The 14978-nt window shown below is 52.8% G+C and overlaps 1 protein-coding gene across 10 annotated transcripts in view; it reads right to left on the reverse strand.

Moving 5' to 3' along the window:
• Positions 1-14978, reverse strand: part of RIMBP2 (RIMS binding protein 2) — a 325580-nt gene that overhangs the window by 66452 nt on the left and 244150 nt on the right. For all 10 annotated transcript variants that reach the window (XM_055096371.2, XM_055096374.1, XM_055096373.2 and 7 more), the window contains one exon: positions 8313-8363. In XM_055096371.2, coding sequence (XP_054952346.1) covers positions 8313-8363 — 51 coding nt within the window. The remainder of the gene's footprint in view (positions 1-8312; positions 8364-14978) is intronic.

Below are 14978 nucleotides of genomic sequence, written 5' to 3' on the forward strand. Positions count from 1 at the left end.
GATGCCTGCCCGGCTGCGTCTCCACCGAGGCCCAAGGCACGCTACTCGGCGTGACCAGCATCAGGAAAAATAAACAGTAAAATTATTGGCTTTTTCCTAAGCATAAGGGATGGGAGAAACGGGCATTCGTTGGTTAAAGTGAAGATATGTCACCCAGCTCACACATCTTAGCACTGCCCCACCTTTGAACGAGCAGGGTGTGGACTAGTGAGGCCCTGCTCCTGCAGTCTCAGGCACGGTGCTCAGAGCTGGGTCTCTAGCTGGTCCTGTGTGTGGACGCTGACTCGAGGAATCTGGTTGCCCTAGTCCCTGTGCAGTTGACGTGCTTTCCCCGAATGAGCATCATGGGGCCAAAGCGCAAGCACCCTCCTAGCAGGGCAGAGCGCTGGCACCACGTGGAGCTCACAGACCAGGCATGGAATGTACCCTCTCCTGCCTGCTTGTCCACCAGCACATGCTCCGTAAATGCTTGTCTGATGGGAGAATCTGCTGTGAGACTTGCTTTCCTTGTAACCTACAATGAAGGTGTGGAACAGGGGCACAGCCTCCCCCACCTCAAATTCCTACCAAGGAGAACCTAAGAGTCCTGCCCGCCCACATCCAGCTTGTTTGCACCTTTCCTTTAGGCTCCTCGCCTGAGCACAGCTCCCTGGCATCTTGGCAGCAGGGAAGGCTCTCGTGACTGCCAGGGGGGTCCCTGCTGGGGCTAAGAGCTTCCAATTGCCTATGGGGAGGAATTGCCAGCAGGAGCCGCTTCCAAAGCATGCTGAGAGAAAAGAGCAACCCGTGGTCCTGCCCCAGGCAGGCGCATTTACACCTCGATATTTATTTCCGGATACAGAGTGCTGTCCTGTCTGGGTTTGGGACTGGGCCTGGGTGTCACCCCGGCTGCAGGGATGCAGGGACACACCCAGCCCCATGGTGCTGCTCCTCCCCATCCCGAGGCCACCTGCTCGGCGCTAGGGTCTGCCGGGCACTGCTCAGAAGCAACTGAGTCCGGACCAGGCAGGAACAGATGGCACAGTCATCAGGCAAATCAACTGTAATTGGAACAAACAGCAGAGGCTTGCAAATGTGGATGTGGCTATTTCTAAAGACAAGGGGGAAGCATCCAAAGATGCCCCCACAGCTCCCCCAGCTCCTGGCTCAGTGCCCTCCTCTGGCTTCCCGGCCTCTGTGAAGAGGGGTGATAAGCAGGCGCTGTGCTGGAGGCTGGCATCCAAACGGGGTGGTTCTGAGAGCAAGGGGCCCGATGCATAATCACTCCAGAATCACAGGCAGAACCCAGGGACGGTCCAGGCTCACCGGGTCACTTGACTTAGTGTCAGAGGCGTTCAAACCACAGCGACTCCATCTTGAATAGGGGCTGGGAAAGATGAGGCTGAGACCTACTGGGCTGCGTTCCCAGATGGTGAAGGCATTCTAAGTCACAGGATGAGATAGGAGCTCAGCACAAGATACAGGTCTCAAAGACCCTGCTGATAAAACAGGGTGCAGTAAAGGAGCCACCGAGACCCACCAAAACCAAGATGGCAAAGAGAGTGACCGCTGGTCGTCCTCACAGCACATTACACGCTCATTATAATGCATTGGCTGCTAAAAGACACTCCCCTCAGCTCCATGACAGTTTACAGATGCCAAGGCAGCATCAGGAAGTTCCCCTACATGGCTTGAAAAGGGTGGAGCCCTCAGTTCCGGGAACTGCCACCCTCCCCCCACAAAAACTCATGAACAATCTACCCCTTTTCAGCATATAATCAAGAAACAACCACGAATAGCCCACACTGCTGCTCTGCCTATGGAGTGGCCATCCATTCATTTCTTCACTTCTCTCACATACTGGCTTTCGCCTTCCTCTACGGACTCACCCAAATTCTTTCTTGCGCAAGATCCAATAACCCTCTCTTGGGGTCTGGATCGAGGCTGCTTTCCGGTAACATTAGGAAAATTTGGAAACAAATTGTCCCATGTGCTGTCTTTATGTGATTTCATTGATCACTGGCTGAATATCTACTACGTGCCAGGCCCTACGTGATTTCATTGATCACTGGCTGAATACCTACTATGTGCCAGGCCCTACGTGATTTCATTGATCACTGGCTGAATACCTACTATGTGCCAGGCCCTACGTGATTTCATTGCTCACTGGCTGAATACCTACTATGTGCTTGGCCCTGTCTGGGGGAGTCATGCATTGCTGCTGACTCAGAGAGACCTCCCGGGTAAGTTGGTGTTAGGCCATTGCACCAGGGCAGAAGATGAGGCCGAGAGGGACTTGTGGTCACATCCCCAGCGGGCAGTAGGACCCACCCAGGTCTCTCTGGCCTCTGAGTCTCTCTGTCCAGGGCCCACCTAAGCCCAAGCCTGTGCCCTCACTCACCCACACATTCCCCTAACACACTCACTGGCCCAGGGGTCACCCAGCCTCTGAACAAGAGCCAGGCAGGGCTGGTTCCCTGCAGGCCGAGCAGGCCCAGAGCCTGGGACCACAGCCCTTTACCTTCAGGCCCAGCGCCTGGGACCATAGCCCTTTAGCTTCAGGGGCCCACAGACATGGTTCCATTTTAGTTTCTTTTAAAATCAGAAAAGAAGTGAAAAAGGGTGAGACATACATAATGCATCCAGCCTGTGTAATACTCATCTTTATTCCACCCTAGACGCAAAACACAACTGTTAGGATTATTTTATGGAGGAAGGGATGACCCCTAAAGGCAAAAGCCACACAGCCCACAATCATCCACTGCAGGCCTGAGGCCGGACCCCTGCAGGGAGGTAGACCCCAGCCTGCCTGGGAAGCAAGCACGCTGGCCACCCCGAAAGTCTCCCAGGGAGGAAGGGGGGCTGTTCAGGAAAAATAGCCGGGCTCCTCTGAGGCCGAGACGAACCAGGGCTGACATGACCTGAGGTTCAATGCCTCGCTCCAGGAGGAGACACCCAAGGTGCTGTGGAGAGAAGGCGAGGGACTCCCATCAGGGTGCCCTGAAGAACCACCACAGAGCTGCCGACACGCACACGCCAAGCACACAGCACTGGCACAGGCTCCTCATGACGTTCCCCTGACCAGGAAGCCCAGATCCTCATCTCTTAGCCCAGCCACATGGTGACAAGCACACCAGCCCCTAGACTTTTCTCAAAGCACCTGAGAGGGTGTTACCAGGCTGACTTCCTGCCCTTGGGGCCATGCCCTGGCACTTGGGAGCTGTGTGTCCTCGGGTAAGTGGCTCATTGTCTCTGTGCCCTGATTGCCTAATCAGCAAAATGAGGTGACAGAGAACCTCAGGCAGTGGTTTCAGGGGTTAAATATGACTGTATTTCTCAAGGGCCTGGGGTAAAGCGACTTCCTGCATTCCTGCCGTCTGCTACTGCTGCACACCCAGGGAATATCAGCAGGTGAAGATGGCCCGGCCGGCGCTTCCTCAGTCTGGAGCTGCCAGCACTGACTTATGATTCAGCTTCCAGTACGCTCTACAGGCAGGACCAGGGCCGCTGTCCCCTCTGCCCCCACCCAGCACCTGCAGGGAGGTCAGAGTTCTGAGCTGATGGGAAGCTGTGCTGTGCAGCAGCCTTGGAAGGCCTGGACTCCGGAGCCAAACTCCTGGGGCTTGAATGGGATTCTGCTCATGACTATCTGAGACCCTCGGGCAGGTCATTCATTAACCTCCCTGTGTCTTGGTTTCCCCCAGACATGAAGAAGATCAAGTGAAATGGGCATTATCTTGTGGATGTCTCGATGTCTCTCCTACGCACTCTCAGGACAGGGCCCAGCACAGGGCACCTGTTCCAGGTGGTGGTGTTGCTCTCATTGTTTTCTTTTGCTTCTCTGTTTTGATAGGACGCTAAGTGCCAAAGAAATTACTTAACTCCTAGCAGCTGGAATCTCCCTGCTCTCAGGTTCTTAGGTTTACAAAATGAACTCTCTTGACAGGCAAGTTCCTGAAAACCTCTGTTCTATGTTTAAATCCTGATGCGCATCTTTGCTAAACCCCAAAACTAGCCCAGGGTACTCCTGGGGCCTCAGGACTTCACGCAGAGGAACCAAGAAAAAAGACACCTCCCTGTTGCCACCAAAACCTCCTGGCCATTCATTCTTTAGAGAACAGGGCCTAGAAGTGTCCATGGCACTGGAGTTGTGTATGTGGGGACCGTGAAAGGAAAATAAATCTCAGGACCCCACAATCACCAAGCCAAAGGGAAGCATGAAGCTGGGAACCGTGTCAGCAAACCTGCCTTCCATTGTGTTTCTAAATAAGATAGCCGCAAAGATTAAAAAGCTACATACCTCCCTCACAGTTTGCACACAAAGAGATTCCTTGTGGACCTCAAGATCTTTATCCTAAAACAGTTCCATTGAAGTTCACCCAGGCAATGTAAATTGATCGTTTATCTTCACAGGGGTGGGACAAAGAACTCAGCTCCTAACCCTCTGCTCACCCGAGACAAAGGTATATCTGATTGTTTCTTCTGCCCTATTATTTATGCAAAAATGCAGATTCAATGAGCCAGACTAAGGCATAAATGACAATTCCTCTGCCTCCCTCTCACATGGAAATTGTGTATTCAGTGAAAGGCTCATCAGAGACTCAAAAGAATGCAACCCTTTGTCTCTTCTCTACCTATTGAAACCACCATTGCAAAATGATAACTGAGACAGTGAAAGAGATCTGACCTAACTCCATCGTGCTTCTAACCTCCAAGCTGTCCTTGTTCATTCCTGGGTGTGGGCTGAACGAACTCTGTGAGGAGCTTAGTGTATAGTTTAGCTTTGAATCAAAGAAGATAACAGCCCTTTCCCAAAACAAGCCTCCTTCCCTGCCTGGAAATAAGACTGCCTTTGCAGGACTAACAAATTGGCCACAAGACTATAAATTATTGTTTAAGAGCCATGCAGCTAGAGGCTGAAAGATTCTGACCCTCCCCAAATTGCTCCTGGAGATAACATCACTATTGTAAAACCTAAGATCAGTTATTGAGATATTTTGTAGACCCTGCCCTCTATGGATAAACTAGCTCATCTGGTCTTGTGGTCCCCACCCAGGAAGTGACTCAGTGCAAGAGGACAGCTTCGACCCCCTATGATTTCATCTCCAACCCAGCCAATCAGCACTCCCAACTCACGGGCCCCCTAGCCACCACATTATCCTTAAAAACTCCAGTCTCCAAATTCTCAGGAAGACTGATTGAGTAGTAATAAAACTCTGGTTTCCTGTACAGCCAGCTCTGCATGAATTACTCTTTCTCTATTGCAACATCCCTGTCTTAATAAATTGGCTGTATCTAGGCAACGGGCAAGGTGAACCCACTAGGCGGTTACACTATGACCCAGAAGCCCCCGCTTCAAGTTGTCTCACCTTTCCAGACCGAACCAATGTACATCTTACACTTATTGATGACTCACATCTCTCTAAAATGTATAAAAGCAAGCTGTACCCAGACCGCCTTGGGCACATGTCATCAAGACCTCCCGAGGCTGTGTCACAGATGCGTCCTTAACATTGGCCATGTCCTGAATTGATTGAGACCCATCTCAGACACCTTTGGTTCTCCGTGTGCTCAGGCATTTTATGTAACACGTGTTCTGGGGTGTATCCTATCTAGGCGCTCTCTATTGTATCTGGCTGAGCATGGAAGCAGGCTGCCCAGTGGAATGTTCTGTCTACAGAAAGTCACGAATATGCCCCATTCTCCAAGGACACAAACACCTAGACATGAAACCCCCACTGCACACCACAGGTGGTTCTTTGATGGGTGAGTGGGTGGGACTTGACAGCCATGGTTTCTCGGTCAACAGCTGCAGTGTTGGGATCAGGTTCCCAAGGTGCTCACCCTGCAAAGGCCAGGGCTTCCCAGGGAATGCACTGCTGAAAATACTCTCTGCTTCCCAGGAGCTGGCCTCACAGGCTCCCTAAACAATGCTTCTCAGACCTCAGTGGCATGAGAAACATCTGGAAGGGTGATTACAGCCAACCTTGGGGCCCCTCCCCGAGGGGTTTGGATTCAGCAGGTCCGAGGCCGGGCCTGAGAAGCCGCTTTGCTCACAAGCTCCTGGGCGCTGCTGCTGCCCTGGGGAACCCACTTAGAGAACCACTTGTCCAGAAGTGGGAAAGGCCGTTCCTTCCACGAACTCACCATCCAACTCAGAGGCATGGAAAACTTTCAAAGGACTGTCTGGGGGGCAACCCAGCCTCTCCTCCACCCCAGGGGAATAGCAAGGGGGTGGTCTTTGACAGAGAGGAGCGCAGGCAGCCTCCCTGGCCTGTGGGAAGGAGCTTGCTGTCCACACAATGCAGAGGCAGAACGGAAGGTTGTGAGGCTCAGGCGTGCAGCTTGAATTCTGATGACCAGTAACCGAATTAACCGAATTCAGGGTTATCCGCTAGGCTCTCTCAACAACTCTGGCCCAAGGGTAGAATCAACCCACAATTTCTCTCCTCTGCGGTCATCTGAACCCCAGGACTGCTCTCCCAGCCTGACAGTCACAGCCTTGGCAGGACGGGAAGAGCCATGTGTCTGGGCCTGCGCGGCACCTCAGCGAGCCAGGCTTTGCATTTGACGCCCGGATGAGGGGGAGGCCCTGCTTGTGGAGCTCCTCAGAGCAGCTCCTCAGCTCCCCCAGGCTGAGGAACCCCGACCACCCCCCACCTGCGTCAGAAGCTGCAGTTCAGGAAGCAGAGGCAGGTCAGAGCAGGCCCAGGACTCATGGCCGCGTCCACTCACGGGAAAAGCATCGCCAAGCACGCCGGGCAGGGAAGATGCTATTCTCTAGAATACCTGCATGCTGTCCAAGGTGTTCTGCGCGAAGAGCAAAGCAAGACAGTTACAGAAAGACGCCGTAAATAAAAGACACAATTCCCAGCACATCCGAATTGCCTTGTTTTTCGAACCAAAGCACGCTGCGTTGCGACCGTCACCACATTTGAAAGCATGCACCACCAGCAGCACGGGGTGACAGGTGACAGCGGGATCATGGTGGAGCGGTCCCTCAGAAGCGGATTGAAGCCACACAGGGTCACGTCAATGGGCTCCGGGGCAACTGGGGAGAGGGAACTACCTTTTCTGCCAGGAGACGATGCAAATTAAAGTGCGGTGGATAACCCAGGCCAGGGAAAGTGAATTATTTTCCAGGGAGATAAATGGCCATTTGGAGGTCTGTTTCTATTCTCCCAGGTTATATATTTTCCTATTTGCTATTCATCACACTCCTCCCTCCAGATAGTCATTAACTAATGGAGGCTTTCAGAAAATCCATTTTAATATATAGGATGATAATGATGAAACCTTTTCCTGTGGGAGGAATAGACTTTAAAAGGCAACGTAAGAGATGCACATAGCCCGTTTTAAGTGGCTGCTGCTCCCCCAGGGACACGGGACAAGGTCATTCTGAAGAGGGCAGCCTCATCCAATATTGGCCTCTCTTAAGGGAACATTACCGGGAGGACGCCACCCCAGGGCAGATCCCCTTCGACGTAAATCTCTCCTTGAGGGGGTGGTGAATTACACGATCCTTGACTTCGGCAGGTGGGGGCCCCAGCTCACTGTAGCCCAGCCACTGTGCATGATGGATGCAGACAGCAGAGGCCTGAGGGGGACCCCATAGCCCTCCCTGTCTGCCTGGCTACTCACTCCCAAGGAGGCTGGCATTGGGCCAGGAGCCAGGGACAGGGGTGGTCACTCCCAATACGCCACTCACGCAGGTGGGACGTAGCCGTTGTTTCCTTCCCAAGGCCCCAGTGGGAAACATCTCTGGGAGGCAGGAGAAGGCCACTCATGTCGTGTTTGCGAGGGCCACACCCGGGGAAGTGCCTCAGATGGCGCTGAGGACTCTGATTCCCCAGGCCCTCCTTTCTCTGATCCTACAAATGCCTCCCCAGGATGGGTGTCATACCTTAAAAAGGTACCCCAAGGCAGTTCATCAGAGACCAGGACGGCCTCCGGAAGGTCCACCCGCCTTTCCCCCTGGGGAAATTAATTCGCAAGCAAGCGAGTGAGCCACGCCCCCTCGCTTTCCACCCAAGAGGAGCCAGCAGAGGACAGCAGACCACATCTGAGACACACAGTTCTGGGTCTGGATGTGTGGCCAAGGGAAAGCTGCTTAACCTCTCTGTGCCTCAGTTTCCCTGTAAGAACGAACCTGGTCCTGGCACCTGTCGTACTGGTTGCTTGTGAGGATGACATGAGAAGACACATGAATGGCATCTAGTAACTGGTGCACCAGGCGCACTTCATAAACGTCATCTATTATTTCTAGCAGGCATCAGGACAACTCTCCCCAACGTCCCCCACCCCCGGGCAGAAAGCAGGGGCACGCTCCTTACCTCTAGCAGCCGCACTGCGCCTTCATGCTCCTTCTTAGCCTCAACCTGAGCCTTTTTTATGATGAAAAGAGAGAAAAGAGTAAATGTCCAAAGGGGAAAGAAGACAATCGGATCAATGTCTGAATCACTGGGGGTGGGGGATCATTTATTTTTATTTGTCTAATAGAGGAATTAAAATTATTCCTACATTCATTATTTAACTTGTATTTGAGTTTCAGAAATACATGTGCAGGTTTGCTGTACAGATAAATTGCACATCCAGGGGGTCTGGCACACAGATTATTTCTTCACCCAGGTGATAAGCTTAGTAGCAGAAGCATCCCTCCAATGCCTCTGACAGCACCTTCATCTGCCCAAACGTCCGACGAACTGCTTTGGAAACAAAACCTAATCCTGCAGACTTGACTCCCGATCAGCTCTAGGTTCCCTGAGACCTCACCAGGCCCTGGAGGAGGGGCCGGGGCTGGGTCCTGAGCATGCAACAGGCCTTGGCACCTGCAGCCTGTGGCAGGGCCGCCCTCTTCAAAGCACTGGCGGCAAAGCCATCTGGGCCCCACAGAATAACTTCACATGTTTCACTACAGAAATGTCTCGGGATGGCTGCTGCCCGGGCAAAGGGCAGATTCAAGCACATCTGAGATGGAACACTATTATTTCTTGTCCTCACAGGCCTGGAAGTCCCAGCATCATCATGATGGTAAGGACCTGTCGTGTTTCAATGGCTTTGATGTTTTGAAGGTCCTTGTAGCCCTCGGCATAGTTCCTTGAGTCTCACTAACTTTTCTGCAGAGCTAATGTTTCATAAGATCCATGGAGGCCCCTCACTCTGCTCCATCTAAGCCAATGCCTGTTGCCCCGTCACAGTCGCCAGGGGCCTGGATGGCTTATTGCTCTGTGCCCCATCCGACCCAGCTAGATGCCCAGCACTTCGGCCACAGGGAATCCGCCCTCCCTTCTGTGAGCGCCGTCTCCCCAGATGCTCCTGCTGCTCCTGCCGCAGGGCCTGCCCACCTCCTGGAGAGCGGATCCTCTGGGTAACAGGCCTGTTCCTCAGGCCTCTTCCTCCAGCGTCGGGAGCTCCTCTCCTGGGAAGAACCTCTGGACTGGCTGGGGTCTGGGCCTCCCCTGTGCCAAGCACGGTCTGGACCCTCAGCGACTGGTGACCTGGGTGGCGTGGGGCCTACGGAGGGCAATGGGCCTCTGCCTGAGAATGCTGTGGGAGAGGGAAGCCCCTTTCTATTGGACTTTGGCTTGGGAGGAGGTGAGGCTGCAGCCACTTTGCCACCAGGAGGGTCAGGGCTGGAGTGGCTGGGGGTCTCCACAGGGAAACCAAGGCTGAAGCTGATCCAGAGGAGGGCAGAGAGCAGCCAAGTCCTGGTGATGTCAGGGAGGCCTTGGATTCTACTGGGTCTGAGGCCAGCAGATTTGAGCCCTGGATCTAGCCATGTCTGAAGCCACATTTTCAGTGATGGGCACAAAAACAATTTCCTGTTTGGGTTTTCTGTCGCTTGAAACCAAGAGTGCTAACGAACATCATCGTCAGCTGTGAAAGCATGGGACACTTCCTAAAGTGCGGACACTGGAGGTTGGTTTCCTGAGGCTGTAATGAGACAGAGAAGAAAAGACGAACCAGGCTCCCGCCTGCAGCACAGTCCACACTGTGCACCCCTCACACTGACATCAGCATCTCCCAAACATTCCCCGTGGAGCAGGAAAATGGGGGTTTCTAAGAAGCATTATTTTCTGACACCAGAGTGCACCTAGCTCTTAAAACGTGGAACACTAATAAAGAATCCATACGCTACGCTGCGACTTACATTTAGAATTCTCAGTTTCCAGAGAAATATTTCCTCTAGCTGCCTGGAGAATAATTAGTGATGGACGATTCAACATCATAAATAAGCAAGTGAACATTATCTTAACAGTTTCTACTTCTCATTCGCAAAATTCCGTGGGCTGAAAACAGGGAAGAGCTTGGCTTCCCCAGCCAAGGGGAAATCTGCCATTCCCTGGGCTAAAAATGAAGAGTCGTCTGAGGTTTCTATAGAGTTCATTCATATGCGTTCCATTCTCACATATTTCCAATGAGAGTTTTAAGAGCCGGGCAAGTGACTGGAACACAGCACGTTAATTATACCATTCTCGAGTTCAGCTCAACCGTCGAAGGCCGAAAACTGTTCCTTTCAAAGCAAAAACCAGCAAGAGCAACAATAAATAGCAAAATAGAAAAAGAGACAAACAAGCAGGGAACATACAGGGATTATATAAATGATGCCACCATTGACTCAGTTGAATCAAAGATAGTTTTCAACTGGCAGGATTGAAAAAAAAGACAAAACAAAAAATATTCCAGCAGGCTGTTAAAACTCAGCCAAGCTGGCAGTACAACTTCGCTTCCAGCTTCAGATGAAAACCAGTGCATTTTTGCAGGCTACTTGCAAACTGGGCCATTTGGGCAATCAGAATAGACTGTTAAAATTGGCAGCGCTGAATTCTTACAAAATCCAAGCAACAGCTTAAGCGAGGCTCATTTAGGGGCCAACACAGGGAAAGTGCGACCTTTACGGAGAGTGCTTCCTGCAGAGCAGGGAGACTGGAGCTCCCAACGCTGGAGAAAGAGGCCTGAGGAACAGGCCTGTTACCCAGAGGATCCGCTCTCCGGGAGGTGGGCAGGCCCGGTGGCAGGAGCAGCAGCAGCATCTGGGGGGACGGCGCTCACAGAAGGGAGGGCAGATTCCCTGTGGCCGAAGTGCTGGGCATCTAGCTAGGTTGGATGGGGCACAGAGCAATAAGCCGTCCAGGCCCCTGGCGACTGTGACGGGACAACGGGCATTGGCTTAGATGGAGCAGAGTGAGGGGCCTCCGTGGGCATTATGAAACGTTAGCTCTGCAGAAAAGTCAGTGAGACTCAAGGAACTATGCCGAGGGCTACAAGGACCTTCAAAACAGGAGTTCCGCAGAGCTGAGGGCTGATGGGCATTTTCTAATACTCCAGGAGCACACAGGATTAGGGCAGACACTGCCTGAAACTAACACAGAGGGTCAGCTATGACCCACCGCAGCCATCCACACACAACCGAGGCCAACAATCTGAGGGCAGCACAGCAAATTCAGTCAAAGCATTAACTATGCATCGGGCGGTGAGCTCAGCTTCTCTTAGTATCACACGTTACATAATAGCCTTAAGACTGAAAGCGGTCATTCTACCAGTAAGAGGAACTGTAGACCGAAGTAAAATCGGTCAAGTCTGCGGATGAATTATAAATACGGAAAAGCCCTTTAGCTCACACCACTGGATCATCATAACTGCCACTTGTCACAAGACAAGGATGTAACCTACACGAGAAACTGAAAGTCTGAAGCAACGGAGCGCAGCCGGACTCCAGGCTGACCATTCACCTGGAGAGAAAGCCTCAGGGTTTCGGAATCAGGTCTCAAGTGGACCACGGGCATGTTAGCCTCAGCCTCCTTATCCGTCACATGGAGAAAACAATGGTGCCTCCGCCCCGCAGGTTACACGAGGGCTGACTATTCATTGATTCACTCCACAGGCATTTACTGAATGTTAATGAGAATTGATCGTCGGTCATCTTATCCGTGGGATTTTGACCCTACTGCCCCGACTGACGGAACCTCGTCACATCTCCAATTCCTTCTGTGCCCTCGAGCACTTTCGCCCATCCAGGATTTGCTGGGGAGCTCCTAGGTGTCAGGCGATGTCCTACGAGTCCGATGTGCCTTTCACGGAGCTGAAGTGCCAACAGGTGGAGGTGGGCAGTCGGCAAACAGCCACATGAGCGAGCAGGCATGTTTTGGCATCAGTAAATGGGGCGACATGCCCTCTGTCTGGGCATGGAGTGGTGTCTGGTCTGAGGGAGACTCAGTGAGAGAAATGAACCAGTTCTGCAACAACCTGGGGACCAGGCATTGTCGATAAGGGTCCCCAAGAGGGGACTGGCTTTGGCACGGTCCAGGGAGAGGAGGAAGCAGCTGCAGCATGGGGAGCGGGAGGAGCGGCAGAGGTGGCGCAGCTCAAAGGAGGCCACGCCTGCACTCCGGGTCCCAGCCCGGACACGCTGCACCAGCGGATTTGTGCCCAGAGTCGCTTCTACCATCGTCATGACCATTCTGTTCTCACACCGTCCCACTCCTTGCTGTGTTGCTGGGACTTCACTGACATGAGACGCTCCGTAAACGTCTGTTGAGTGAATGGATGCAGGGATTTGTGAATGAGCTCTTGCTCCCGGTCTCCAGGAAGCACGCGTCTCCCGGGAGAGCCTGAGGTTACCAGCAGACAGCGTGGGTCCTGGCTTGGCTGCCTTTTGCCTTTTTAAACTGTGTCTCTGCTCAGGTCCCAGAGATGAGGGCTGCAGCATGAGCTCATTGTCCCTGGATTCCGGGAGGAGAGCCCTGGGCACTTTCATCACTCATTCGTCATTCACGCATTTGTTTATTTCTCCGATTTAACAAATGCTTTCCCTTTCACATGATCTTACGTGCTCCTCCGGACCGCCATGCAGGGCAGGAGGACAGGTGGAGCTACCTAGGAGAAAGGTTCCTCTGGACAAGGTGCTGGGATGCAGGCCCCTGATATTAGACGCCTGAATGTCCAGCACCCTCTCAAGGGTGGTCAGGTCTGGGGGTGAGGCTGATCCCACCAAGGAATTTCTAAGTACTGCACAATGTGGCACAATCCACCTGTATTTCAGGAAAAATAAACTCCTGCTTCACATTGCACATCAAGAAAAACAACATTATAGGATGGAGGAAGCTGAGGATGAAAGCACAAAGAGGCAGGGAGGAGACCCGCCGACGGTGGGGAGGGGCATTTCCAGGATCCGGACTGAAGGAAGAGGCCAGGGGCTCCAGGCGGGCGTTTCCAAGGGGAAAATGGAATCAGAAGCCCCCCGGAGGACTGAGACTCTCTTGAAAGGAATTTTACAGCTTCAGCAGGGTATTGGGGAACAAAGGAATGATGGGTACACAGAGAAGTAAGACAACAAGCAAACAAAAAAGGCAATTAACTCCAGGGAAAGGAAGAGCTGTACAAAAACGGGAGATGCTGCCGTTTACGGAGCTCAAGGAGTTCAGCAGAAGTGCAGGTGTTGGTGAGGACAGAGGGGAGTTCTGTGTGGGACGTGGCGTCTGAGGCCCCCCAAGCAGTGGTGTCAAGCAGAGGGTGAGTAAAGGAATTGGGGCACAGTGGCGTCGTCTGGCTTCCGGGTCTAAACCCGGGAGTTACCACGCAGAGGTGGTGCTGAAACCCACGCATCCACGCGAGCTCACGAGACAGTGAGTATAGACTGAGAAGGGATGTGACTTCAGGACTGAGTCTTAGAGTCACCTGTGATGTGTAGAGGGGCTGGTGTGGAGAAGGAAACCAGGAGAGGCTGGTATCCTTGGAGGCCATAAGCTCAAACTGGGCCTCTGGGTCAAAGAAAACGAGGACAGAGAACTACCCACTGGACCGTAAGCTCATGCATGGGGGTGACACTAACAAAAGCCACTTGTTGGGGGTGGGGTCCCGTGACGGCAGGTTCAAGAAAGAGCTGGGGTTGCAGAAAGAGAGAAGAGGGTCACTCCTTTGAGATGGCTCCACAGCCCTCTCATCAGAATCATCTTTGGGTCTTGGAGAGTCCAAAGACGACTGGTGACTTCTATCTTGGTAGGGGGATGAGGGCCAGTCTTCAGCTGATCCGTGCCTCATGGTGCAGGCACCACTGCCTGGTGGGGTAAGCACTCCAGCTCTGTGCCTCAGGCCCAAATTCAACCCCTGTTCCCTCCCTGGCTGCACCCCAGCTACCCGGCCTTCCTCCTCTTCCCTGGATGCGCTGGGCTGGTTCCCAAGGGGGCCTGTGTGTGCTGCTCCCTAACCCTCGCACATTCCCTCCCCAGCCCTCGGCGTGGTGGGTGTCATCTGCTCCTTGAACTGTCACCTGTATCTAAAGTCACGGCCCCGTCAATCCGCCACTCCAGCCTCTCAACTCCCTTCACCCCTTGCCATCATCTGGGCTTACTCGCTTTTTCACTGACTTGTTCATCTTCCTTTTTTAGCCTGGGAGGGCAGAGCCGTGTCCCACTCGCGGCTGTGTTCCTGCTTCTGGAACAGCAGCTGAGTGGCTGCTTGGAGGGGCAGACGGCCGACCCCTGCTGAATGACAGTACGACGGAGCTGGTCACAAGTGCAGTGCAACGACCACCCACGTGGAAACTGAATGCAAAGATGAGCTCTGGAAAGAAGTCCCGGATCTCATTCCACTCAAGAGTCAGACTTCCTCTTCTCATGCTTAAAAACTACATCAAAGCCTCTAGAAATTACAAAATTGGCCCATTCATATTTCATCCAGTTTTTCTCCCTCTGCCCCTCGCCCCACTAATGAAGCATCAGTGTGTCCAAAACAGAGACAACGGTGAGTGCGGGGGAATAAAGAACACCATGAGAACTGGACAGCACACAGAAGAGATCGTGGACGCGGAATAACAGAGTCGGTTCCAGGTCATTCTCCTTGGCATCAAATGCTTAGTAAATATAACTCCAGGCTTCTAGAGAATGTTCTGTTGAGAGGAGACATCCTTTCCCCTTCCTGGACAGTCTCTGTGTTTCTACAGACTTATTATCTGTCTCAGACGGTCCCCGCCTGGGGACGTGGCTTCTGGAGTGTGACGA

The sequence above is a fragment of the Pan paniscus genome, chromosome 10 (genome assembly GCF_029289425.2).
Source record: "Pan paniscus chromosome 10, NHGRI_mPanPan1-v2.0_pri, whole genome shotgun sequence".
Classification (NCBI taxonomy): domain Eukaryota; kingdom Metazoa; phylum Chordata; class Mammalia; order Primates; family Hominidae; genus Pan; species Pan paniscus.